This window comes from Dermacentor silvarum, chromosome 11 (genome assembly GCF_013339745.2).
Source record: "Dermacentor silvarum isolate Dsil-2018 chromosome 11, BIME_Dsil_1.4, whole genome shotgun sequence".
Classification (NCBI taxonomy): Eukaryota; Metazoa; Arthropoda; class Arachnida; order Ixodida; family Ixodidae; genus Dermacentor; species Dermacentor silvarum.
The window spans coordinates 105,653,000-105,664,701 of record NC_051164.1 but is presented as its reverse complement, the minus strand read 5'-3'; the positions used below and the strand labels follow the sequence as shown (position 1 = coordinate 105,664,701).

The following is an 11,702-nucleotide window of genomic DNA, read 5'->3' as shown; positions in this document are numbered from 1 at the left end:
AGATGCATAGTGCTACCCAGTAGGTAGCCCAGGATGTCAGCTTCGCAAATGTTTAAAAATTATTTATTAAAGATTTTATTTTGCAACTTATGCACCCAGAAACACCAATTAGTTTTCTACAATTTATAGAGCTGCATTTTGTGCTAAAGCATTGTTTATAGTGAAACAGTTTTTTTTCTTAAACCCCTGAAATATCGTCATTTTCCTGTGCTAACAAAGAATTAAACTTAAGTGCATGGTTGGTGCTGCAGTAAAATCCTTGACAATCGGTTCCAAAACAACAACAAAACAACAGCACAAGTGTGTAAACACGTACGTCTATTCAAAAGGTGCATAAATTTTTACATACACTGCTTGTTTCAACAAGAACCAAAAAGGCAACATAAATCACTTTTGCTAAAAGTGCATTAAAAGGCGATTACAACTACACATATGAGATTCATTCGCCATGAGATACACACAAGCATGAAAAGGCATGCCATTAAAAAAGTAAAAAACATGGCCAAGTAAACAGATACAATACACATCATGACATAGACTTGGTTGTAGATCTATACTTACTCTCTACACAAACACTGGTATTAACACTGCTCCCATACATCAGTAAGGCACTTCATAGAGCTCCATGGCCATGGGTAAAAAATATTTGCACTGTAGAAGAGATTTAAAATAGCTGCCCAGGGCATCCACACAATTATGACTTAACAATCATAAAGTCCATTGTAAAAATCATTTCTGCTAGTGCGAGCGAATAATGGCACATGTCAGATGGAGTTTGTTCATGATATTATCACTCTGACAGTTACAGTAAAAAATAAACTAATATGCCAAATTTTAGATTCTGACTCAATGCTGAGCCTGTATAGAGTCACCGGGATGAGTCTGCTGATGTATACAGGTGACTTTGCATTCTTTAACATGATGGAGAACTCGGAAGCAAGAAAAGACAAAGGTACACAGGGAGAACTACAGGAGTGGGTTGAACAAGTGATGTCTCTGGAACCAAAGTTTCAGCAAGGGGACTTGTTGGTACTTGAGCATATTCAGACAAGGGAACATAGTTTTCTGTGGGAGCAAACAAGCCCACCGGGTTGACGGCAGTTTACGTGTGAAGATTGTTTTCTGTGTTGTTCACCCCTACTCCTCGAAGGAATCAGCCCCCCCCCCCCCCCCCCTTTATTTTTAATTCTTTAATTGTGAAAGCGTCGAATGGCCAATGAGCAAAAAAGCCGCCGTCTGTCATCTGTAGGAGCAAAACGGTGCCTTATTTCCCATTGGCTGTGACACCATGCACGAGTGCGCCTCGACGGAACAGAACGAGCAAAAAGGAAGCACCTGCTGCTCTGGTAGCACACCAGGTGTTGCGTGAGGGGGAGGGCATTGCTATAATTCCACGTCACCCTCGCTCTCGTCTGCATTCTGACTGTGCCTCGGAAAGGCCAAATCAAAACACACCAAGCATCTCAGTGTGCTTGCTTGCCCACGAGGAGTTCACAACTCAAAGGACTGCTGAGCGGCGTTCAGCTGGACATTAATGCTTTTGCATTCACAACTCATAAGAAATCCTTAGGTGTTCTTGGATTTTTTGAACATTTGTACACCATTCACACGAGACACTTTCAATCATGATCGCATTTCTCAATCATGATTGGTTCCTTTGTGCAAGCTGTGGAAGGGGGCGAATTGCGGTTGACGATGGCAGTTTATATGTTAAGATTATTTTCCGTATTGTTCACTCCTTCACCCCCTTTCTTTTTTTTTTTTGAACATTTGTACCCTATTCACACAGGGCATTTTTCAACAGTGATCACATTTCAACAGTGATCGGCCACCTTGGAGCCAATCATGATTGGCTCTTGAGAAAATTGTTCTTGATCGGGCTCGATCACAATCTTAAGTGTCCAGTGTGACCGGGGTATTAGATTTCCCTCACCCTACTCGATGCTACCGCTTATCCTTCCCCATTGAGGGTTGGGGAGAGCAAGCTGTGCAACCGCTGTCAAAGAAAAGCAGTTGTTGTCATGATGATGACAAATCCCCTTGTCAAAAGGTTGGGGCCTAAGGCATCTCTTCCTTGTCAACCACTGTTGATGAATTCAGAAAGAAATAAAGCATCTGAACAATTTACCCAAGCCAAGAAAGGCCTGGGTGAATTCATGTCACTCAAGTTGTAGAAACGTGAGTGCAGAATGCGAGACACTGCAGTGACTGATAAACTGCTATCTTGGTTGAGGTTGTAGCCATCGCTGTGGCATGAACTTGAAGCTCTGTCTTGAACCTAACTCTGGTTTTCCTGTCTGAACACATGGAGAATGTAGGACTTCTCCCCTTGCACAGCTGGCTTTACATGAAAATGATGAAAAACTTGGCATTTTACTTTTATATCAGTCTCTAGAATTCAATTGCAACTAGGGTTTTTTTGAATTAGCGTTGTTTGTCTAATGAGAGGCTCTTATTACTTTTTCTATGTATTGGCATGAACTGGCAATATATTCTTGCTTTTTCTTACAAATTATGCACTATGCTAGTGTTCTGTTGTGATGACTTCTTTCTCACAAACTTGCATTCTCACATGCATGGAGCACTGAAATTAGCACCTATGAAAATGGAATTAAGAACTAAGCTCACTGTTATGACTGAGATATCATAAGTGGAGTGTGTATTTAAGAAAAGCTTGATGCCTTGTCACTGCCTCAAGTCTTTAGCTGCACCAGGACTATCAAATCTGCAATTCACTATCACAGAAAGTCTGACTCCTAATTCTGTGACTCGGATAACATTGCAAAAAAAATTTCAAGCTTCTGTCACAAAGCCGGATTGGATGAAAAGCAAACTTTGTGACAGAGCTTTTAGGCACCATTTTTGAAGTGCTACCCTAATGATAAGTTGCCGTTAACAAAGTGACAAGAGCAAAACATTCCCCGTTTTTTAAAGGCCAACTGGCAACAAAATTTTGGACTGCGTAAGAAAAGCCTAATTTGAGATAGCATTGGTTTAAAGCAGCCTATGTGCAAAATTGTACATTTGGAACACAAGTGGATGCGTCACAATAAAGCTAGTGAAAATATACATTTTTGATGCCGAAACTAAGAAAAATGCCACCAACCCTGAACGTTGAGAACAAGCGTGGCTAACTGGCATGACCTTCAAGATTGTGTGGCATTTGCGGTATGCTGAACATCCTTGAGGCCTTGGTCTTGGATTTGTGTCATATCTGCTAATCATTAAGCGCACGTCTGCTTAGGTGCTTTTTGATGGCTGTTAATAAGGAAATTATACAGCTACCAGCCCTTCAGCTTTGCCAAAATTGCTTTATATAGTAGTGACTCAATTATAACCAATTTAGCCTAAGTGAAATTTCATTGCAGTTGGCCTTTGAATAAAAAGCGTGGTCATTGACCAAGTTAAATTATGACTCTGGTGTTTCAGATTCCTCGTGGGACCTTTGTTCACAATCTTGCTAACGTGGGTACAATACTGAAACGGACACACCAAAAGCATAAAATGGCTTTTTCTGCTGTTTCAGGTTCTGTGCAGAACTTTTGCTTGTAATCTTGTGAACAAGGGTTTTCTATGGAAGTTGGAAACGCAGTGTTGGAACAGCTGCGCCTATTGTGCCAAGTGCGGTCCTTTGGGCCTTCCTGCTCCAAAACGCAATTCTAGCGGAAATTGCACCAAATGGAGCATAAGAATGAGAGCCTCCTTCCATTGATGCTGCCTCCGCAGTAAAACTGAATTCAAAACCTAAAGCACGCTGTCATTGGTCATCATTATCGCCATCCTGGAATTCAGCGGAGCGTAGGTTCTCCATTCGCAGTTTCCGTGCTTTTGTTCGAATGCACTGCTGCTGTGCGGTCTTTTTGTCTGCGTTGTAGATCAGTATTTCTTCTACCAGTGTGGCCCAGAGCATGCTCAAGGAGGTTGTATCAAAAGGAGCCTCAGATAATATCCAGTAGCACATTCTTTAGCAACTAGTGGTGCAATTTTAAAAATATCTTGTAATACTTCTTTTAAACTGCTGACATATGCATAATGTGCTTATGAGTCAAGACCTTTGCAACTCTGCAGGATTGGAAGGGCAGATTTCGTGGTTATAATTTTAGCTTTCACATGTTCCATGGCACTGCTATACTTGGTGTCTCAGCTAACGTTAGCCAAGCTGTTACAAGAGAGGAAAAAAAAAAAAAGAGCACGGTGCAAGATACGATTATAACACCGTAGGTCTTATAATCGTATCTTACATTGTGCTTTTTTTACCCTTTAATTAACATCTTCGCTTATGTTAGCTGGGACACTCTATAGATGTATGCTGGAGAGATTTGGCACATTAGAAAAACCTGTACAAGTCTTCACTGTAACTTCGGTTTAGTTGCACGCATACTAGGGCATGGTCTTGTTGCTTGTTTGAAGCGTGCTAAATGAATGCACATCTGATGTAAGTCTAAATCGTGGAAGCAGCGTTATAACGCAATATATGCACATGGAAAGCCATGCTATTGAAAATAGTGGAACCTCTTCGGTAATTTTCAGTCCGAATGCCTCCATGATGCGCATAACATTGGTTCCGCTATATCTACTCACTACTATTTCGGTTAAAATTGAGACAATATCTGGTATATAGGTGCATTTTGAACACTGTATCAAGATGCTTGTTGTTGCTCTAAATCTGATTTTTGCCTGTGCCAAAAGGTCAAGTAGCTGTCCCACCACTGGAAACGTCGAGAGTATAATTTGACTTGGTTAGTGCCCAACTTTTTGACAAATGCTTAATTACACCACTTCTGCATTGCAGAAGTTAAGCTAACCAGTACCTTTCGATGGCATCACGTGCCCTCTTTTCCAACGTGAACAAGAAACTTTGTTCTCAGACCTTCCTTTGTTTCTCGCACTTTACTCATAAACTTGCTCTCCAGCTTCCACAACATCTTGTCCTTCACAGTAAAACGGAAATAGTCATCCTTACAAAAAACTTCCATTTCAAAAGGGCACTTAGCCCTGTAGTGGTTTAACTGAACATCCTTCTTGTTCAAGAGGACAGTTCGCTGGAGCTTCCCATAGAGCGGGACCAGAGTGTAGTGGTTAAACACGGCCAGGGAAGAGTTTGTGGTGAAGAAACTTTTCACCGCAAACCCTGGTCGTGTGAAGTTGGCTGACCTTGTAACACGACTCAGGAACCAAGACCAGCTCTTCTCACGCTCAAAGTGGTCAAAAAAGTAAACGTTGGGCACTGCCAAGGAGGCGTATGTTGCCAGCATGTTGGGCGATGCAGAGACAATGTCGTCAAGCAGCTCCTGCCACGTTGCATGTCGGCGCGGCAAAACAACTTCGTCTATGTCAACAAGTAGGACAAACTCGTGGGTTGGGATGTGCCGGTAATAGCAGTCGTTGTAAGGGACCAGTTCATGTCGGCGCTTCTGCCACGTGTTGTTGGCAAGGTACTGCCTCCGCTTGGCTGGAATGTGCGGCTCATCCAAACCTGGCAGCTGGATCCTTTCGAATTGGACCCGACGAAACCGGCGGTAGTAACGTAAGATAAGGTCAACTTTAGGATGGACCTGCAATGTAAAGTCCCAATTTAGCTCTTACCTTTCAAACGCTTAGATGCATGAAAATTTGGATTGTGAATTATTTGTGCACATCACAAGGCAGCTGCAGGAATCCTATAAAATACTTAACACTGATTACAATATTGTTTCATAAATAATTAGTCGATCATCACAACATTCAGTGCTATTTGAAATAACAATTAAGCAGCCTTCAAATTCCGTAATGAGAATAGTAATACAGTTAAACCTGGATAAAACGAAATTGACAAATTCCCGAAAAACTTCGTTATAAAAAGGATTTCGTTATATGCAGGTTTGGCACGAAAATTCGAAAAAGAAACACTTATTGTATTTACTCGATTCTAACGCACCCTCGATTGGAACGCGCACCTGTTTTCCGTGACCAAAAGAGAGGAAAAAAATCCTATACAGTACCGCGCACCTCATGCTTTCATACAGAAATACAACTATCGCTCAAGATTTACTCCCAATACACTAAAGTTGCGATGAACAAAAAAGTCCCAGTTTCGCCGAAAAGGCGAAGCATCGATTGTGACAGCAAATTAGCAGACCGCTATACAAGGGACTATGGCTATACGAAGTAAGGATAGTAGTTTTATCGGCCGTATAAACATATAAAATTGGTAGACTAATGCCTAAGCACACGTACTACAGCACATGGTCGAAGCTACGGGAGCTAGGCTCGAAGTACGTAGGAGGCGGCCATATTGAAATGCCGATGGCGATATGGTAGCGCAAATTTAGGGCCGTACTCGAGCTGCAGCAAGTGGCAGGATCAGGTTTGAATGAAGGGAGGGGAAAAGGTAACGCCGGCGGCGGCAAGATCGCCTTGCAGTCGCCGTGAATTCGTGCACGCCAAGCGCGCCGCCGCCGCTTCGCATTCCGTCGCGGCGGAGAAGGTGCTTCCGGTTGCTGCTAGCGCAAAAATGAAAAAATTTGGGGCGAAATCTCTAGGTTGTCGGCTGGGAAAATTCGTTATTTCGAGGGGGTCTCCCGCTGCCACTTAGTTACGTAGAGGTCTCAAATACATGTGCTTCTATGGAGTAACGGCGGGGAATAGAAAAACTTCGTTATATCCAGGAATTCGTTATATGGAGGTTCGTTATAAGCAGGTTTAACTCTACAAGCTTTTTAACCAAACCTCCTGGAGCACTCAAAAGAGACCCACCTCCAATTGACATCTTCACTTACACTCTATGTGAAACTGCCATGTTGAGGATTATGAACATTAAAAAGGTTGTATTCTTGAACTAGGATTGAATCAATCATACACTGAAATGGGGGATATTATTTCTGCCATTTTGTGTACTCGATAGCTCTCATTTATAAAATGTTGATAGTTGTAAATGTGTTTTTTTGCAGTCTCAAACTGTCGTGTTCTTCAACATTCTTGTACAAAATATTGCAGAACGAAATAAACACTTCACTTCGTCAGTCGCTACAATTTTGTTTTCGTTTAGTTGCTATAAATTCAATTCTAAACTGTTCAGTGATTATCCAATGATAGCACTTCTGTATTACCTAAGTATTTGAAAAAAGATATTGTAGTTAAGACACGAGGTATAAAGCTTTGTCAATACTCTTAAAAATGTATGAGGTCTATTTGAACACACAAGATGAGCCATTTGTGTGAAGCACTAGAAAAGTTCTGTGTTAACAAGTAGACAGCTGACTTTCTTTAAAGAATGTTTTCAGAAGCAAAGTGAAAAAGAAAAAAAAGTTGCCTTATTGTTGCCGTATCACCCACATGTTGCATACTATTGGCTTTCAAGGTTTACAAGGGACAGGATTTGTGCAAAGGATTAATTTATCAAAACCTTGGCATGTAGCCCGGAATGCAATGTTGCAACCAGCAGCAGTATGTGTGACAAAACGTTGGATTTCATTCACTTTGATGCTACATGCCCGAACCAAGCATAACAGCCTTATTTACAGAATCTGCACCCCTGTAAAATTCTAAATAGAGAGGTGGCACATGTTACCTGAAAGATGTAGAAGAACACAGTGTCAGCGCCTAAGAGGAACTGGAGCTCGAGCCATTCCACCAGTCTGGCAGAGATGTCTTCTGGAAAGTCCAGTCCCTTCACACACACCGCGATACCACGTTTTGGGTCTTTTTCGGGAGTTTTTGGAAGAGCCAAAGAATTGGGTGGACAGGCACACGGCTCGGCAACAAGTGACACGTTGGCTGGACCACTGCCGAGAGGACTAGAGACATTGAACGGCACGGGACAGGAAAAGATGAAAGGCCGGTAGTAGCGGCCAGGCGGTGCACGCCCGTCCCACGCTGGAAGCCATATCTCTGTGCGATCGGACTCAACCACTATAGGATGTGGCAGCTCCTGGTACCTGCAGGCAAGTCACAAGCACAGAAATGGCATTCACTGAATGCACCACCACGGCTACAAGACAAATCTCTCCACGTTCGTAATATGATGCTTTCAGCAGTGGTTAAGTTGTTGCTATGGGCCAATACCCAAGAAAGTTGATGGCAGAATGGGTGCTAGAGTAGCTTAAAGGGGCCCCGAACCACCCCTTGGGCTTGGTGAAAAAAGACAGTCTGCGGATAGCATACGCTGCCGTGAACATCACAGCCAAATTTTGCAGTCGTGCGCAGCATGTGGAGCTCGCAAGCGGGGCGCGAAGTCACATATCTCTCAAACACTCTCTTTTCAACAGAAGCCTTCTCCTCACTTTTTTACGGTTGCTATATTTCGTCATATAGCATATTCCTATACCCAGCTGCTATTGGCCAATCGCTGCCATCAGTCAAGAAGGGTGTTTAGATTAGTCCACTTCTTTCTACTTATTACTGTCTATATTTATTGACTCAGTTTAATAAACAGGCTGAAGTAAGCAAACATCTGCGGTTCGAAATTCGATATAAATTGCATACTTCCGGAAGAAGCCGACCATCGTTTGCTCACGCTCGACCGCGGCCACCTGCGTAAGAATTAAACTCTGACTGCCTTGTTTATTGCTGTCGTAGCCGTTTGGTCTTGCTAATTTCAACTAGTTTTGAGAACTCAACTAGCCTAAAACCACGTGAAAGTTAAAGTCAGACAAAAAAAAAAAAAAAATCTAGCCCTTGGTTACCCTTATTCTTCTCACTCTTTTCTAAATTTCGTCCTGTAACCATGAAAAAGGTCTTGTCAGTTTCACAGCCACCAAACATTAAGTAGAGGGCAACTGCATAAAAATCAAGCGACGTACGACTGATAGGCATCTAATGTAAAGGCTGGTATTGTAAGTTTACGTTTCATTCAATATAGCAACTCGTCTTGGAGCTAGGGGTCAACACTGCTTGTTGCACAAACACAAAAATGGCAGTAAAAGTGCTCACCACATCTGGCAGAAGAAGCGAAGAGAGTCTGCGTCCTCCGATTTGATGACACCGAGGAGCCTGACATGGTGCCGATTCTTTCCGCCATGCACCCACACCCGGGTGTCATAGTGTGCCGAGAGCAGGTGCAGGTCGGGCACGCCTGGGATTCCTCCCTGCCATCCAGAAGCAGGTGTGAACTCGATGCGTGGGCATTGTGTTGTGTGTGTGTCGCAGAAGAATGTGTGCACTTCGGCTTCGCCTTCGTAGGCTAGCAGCACTGGAATTCTTCGGCGTGGTGATCGAACCAGGCGTTGCTCAAACGATCGTGGCAGATAGATGAACAGCACTAGTCCGAAGCCAAGCAGTACCAGAAAGAGGGTGAGGGTGCGCGGTGTTGGCACGACCCTCCGCCAGCTGCCACTGGAAGACATTATCAAGTCACACTGCGTATGTGATCAAGCCTATGTGAGCTACTTACATGTTACCATTTCATAATGTAGCACCTTGCCTATCTGCTTTACCTTGAAAAGTTCGATCCTGCCCCCATCTCTTCCATGTTTTTTTTTTTTTTTTCCACTGATACTCTAGACATACCTTGCTTATCTCAATTGCTGATTAGGTAACGGGCCCATCATCTTTGAACTTCAGGGCATCTGGAAGGCCGAGGTTCCCTACAGTTCTGACTGGCTGAATATTGGCATTCCTTTAAAATGCGCTGTGTCAGCACTGTGGAGTCCTGCACAGTCCCCCCTCGCTTTTTTTTTTTTTTTTTTCGAAGACGTCGAAAAAAGATGCTGACATCATGACAGGAATGCAAAGAATGGCCAGAGCTAACAGATTGGGGAGCGTGCACATAAATGTTTGAAATTTATCTGTTAAAAATAAAACTGCACAACTATGTCATGCCATTTGGTGCACATAAACAAACCACCCAGTAGAATGTACATTACAAATCTTGTGGAAATAAATAAAGGTCGTCGAAAAACTGCTGCCAGATGCGTTTCGCTGATAAAACTTCAGCGTCCATGACTTTGTGATCGGCCGCGTCACAGTTTCATGAGCCAAACTGGAACCGAACCAGAAAAGTTGTTTTTTCGTGAACCAGAACATTGTTTTTTCCAGCGCGGAACAAACACGGAAGGAAAAAGAAAAAAAATTTTGGGGGCTCAGGTGGCTCACCTTCTCTGGAACTTTTCATGCATGCATTGTATGTTGCCTGCACTTGTATCTTGATCGTACTATTTAATTTGTGAGCGCACAAGGGCTTGTTGTCACTTTAGAAGTGGCACCACATTTATTGCGGTTTTTAACATGGTTTGTCGGAAGGCAGGTATCGCGAGTGTTTGAAATGTCCTAGCTAGGCGGCCGCTTTTTATCACATCTAGTGCACAACTAAGTGCGGTAGAAATTATGTATTGCTTTATAAGTGTGCATCTGCAATGTGTTTTTGCAGCGTAGCTGCAAGAGGAGTTCTGCAATGGATTTCGTGGGGCATGCTGGTCATTATCAAATGTAAATTCAACGCAGTTTGAAATATGAAATGAAATATGAAAAAAAGAAAAGTTGGCTTGTGTATATTGCACTTGAATAGATAACTTATGCGCGCATTTTTAATTTTTTCTTAACAAGCAATCCGTAATTTTCGTTTCTCACGTCGCATAATACCGTGTCTGGAGTTTGTACGACAGTGGATGGCAGACACCGCGGTGCTGCAACGCAGCCTGTGTGGGAGCCGTCACCAAGAAGAACCAACCGCGGCCGCGCTTGAACTGCTGCTGCTTTGAGCGTAGCCGTGAGTCGGCCAACACACTCCTCTTACTTCAGGAGGGTGTGGGAACTCGCTTATAGAGCTTTGCTGTCTTTAATGTATCGGTTGTCAGATGGGCATACTTCTGTGTAACTACTTGCTACTTGCGGCATGAAGACCTGCAGCACGCGTTTCGTAGTTCAATCTTTTCGTACAGACCAGGTGCGCTGTCGGGTTTTTGTAGAAAAGAAACTTATGGCTGTATTATGAAATTCAAATATTCAGATGAACAGAAACGGGTTCGACGCGGTACGAACCGCTAGTTTCTCACTCCAGAGAACTTAAACGAAAACCGAAACAAAAGAAAATTCGGTTCGGCATTCTGATTATGAGTGGCAGGCTCTCGAAATCAGGATAATGAGAAAACGCTCGTACATTAGACAAGTTTCGTGGACCCGGACTCTGTTATTCAGGCGATTTCACAAGGAGCACGCGCTCGAATTCACTCTCGAGCTGCAATCGCACGTGCGTAATATTAACGCATAACATTTGTACAAATAGACACTTTACCACATGGGTGCTGGGGATATTTAAATTCAGCCGTACATTTTACCAACAGAAAATGGCTCTACGGCGTCAGCTTACTAAAGCTTCTCTCGAAAAAACTTCTCCGAAACATCTCTCGCATTTGGGCTTCCCTCCTCGCTCGAGCGAGTTACTTTGATTGGTACTGTTAAGTCATCCCCAAGCAAATGCGTGAAATATAGCGCCAGTGCAAACGCTGCTAGACTCCCTGCGACCTACTAAACGCTGGCAGGAGTGCGACCCTGCGGTACCTCGCAGTCTGTTTCGAGAAGTACAAATCGAGATCTGGAGTTTGTACTAACCTCATCTCGGTTCCATCAAGTTCCGTTGACAATATTTCACGCCGCTGCGACTTTTGGCATTCACATCACGCCTGCCACCGTCTGGTGCAAAGCTAGCAAGGCCATGAAGCGATCTAGACAAGAATTTTGACTTAAGGGCGCGGCCATGACGGTCGCCCCGGTTGCCTGAACAAATT

The 11,702-nt window shown here is 43.3% G+C and overlaps 1 protein-coding gene across 1 annotated transcript; it reads right to left on the bottom strand.

Moving 5' to 3' along the window:
- Positions 1 to 301: 301 nt before the first annotated feature.
- On the bottom strand, positions 302 to 11,702 carry LOC119432336 (uncharacterized). Its single transcript, XM_037699499.2, has 4 exons — positions 11,527 to 11,702; positions 8,911 to 9,312; positions 7,550 to 7,916; positions 302 to 5,555 (listed from the first exon to the last, which is right to left on the bottom strand). Exons 1-4 carry the CDS (start codon positions 11,529 to 11,531, stop codon positions 4,824 to 4,826), a joined length of 1,506 nt encoding a protein of 501 aa, XP_037555427.1. The 5' UTR covers positions 11,532 to 11,702; the 3' UTR covers positions 302 to 4,823.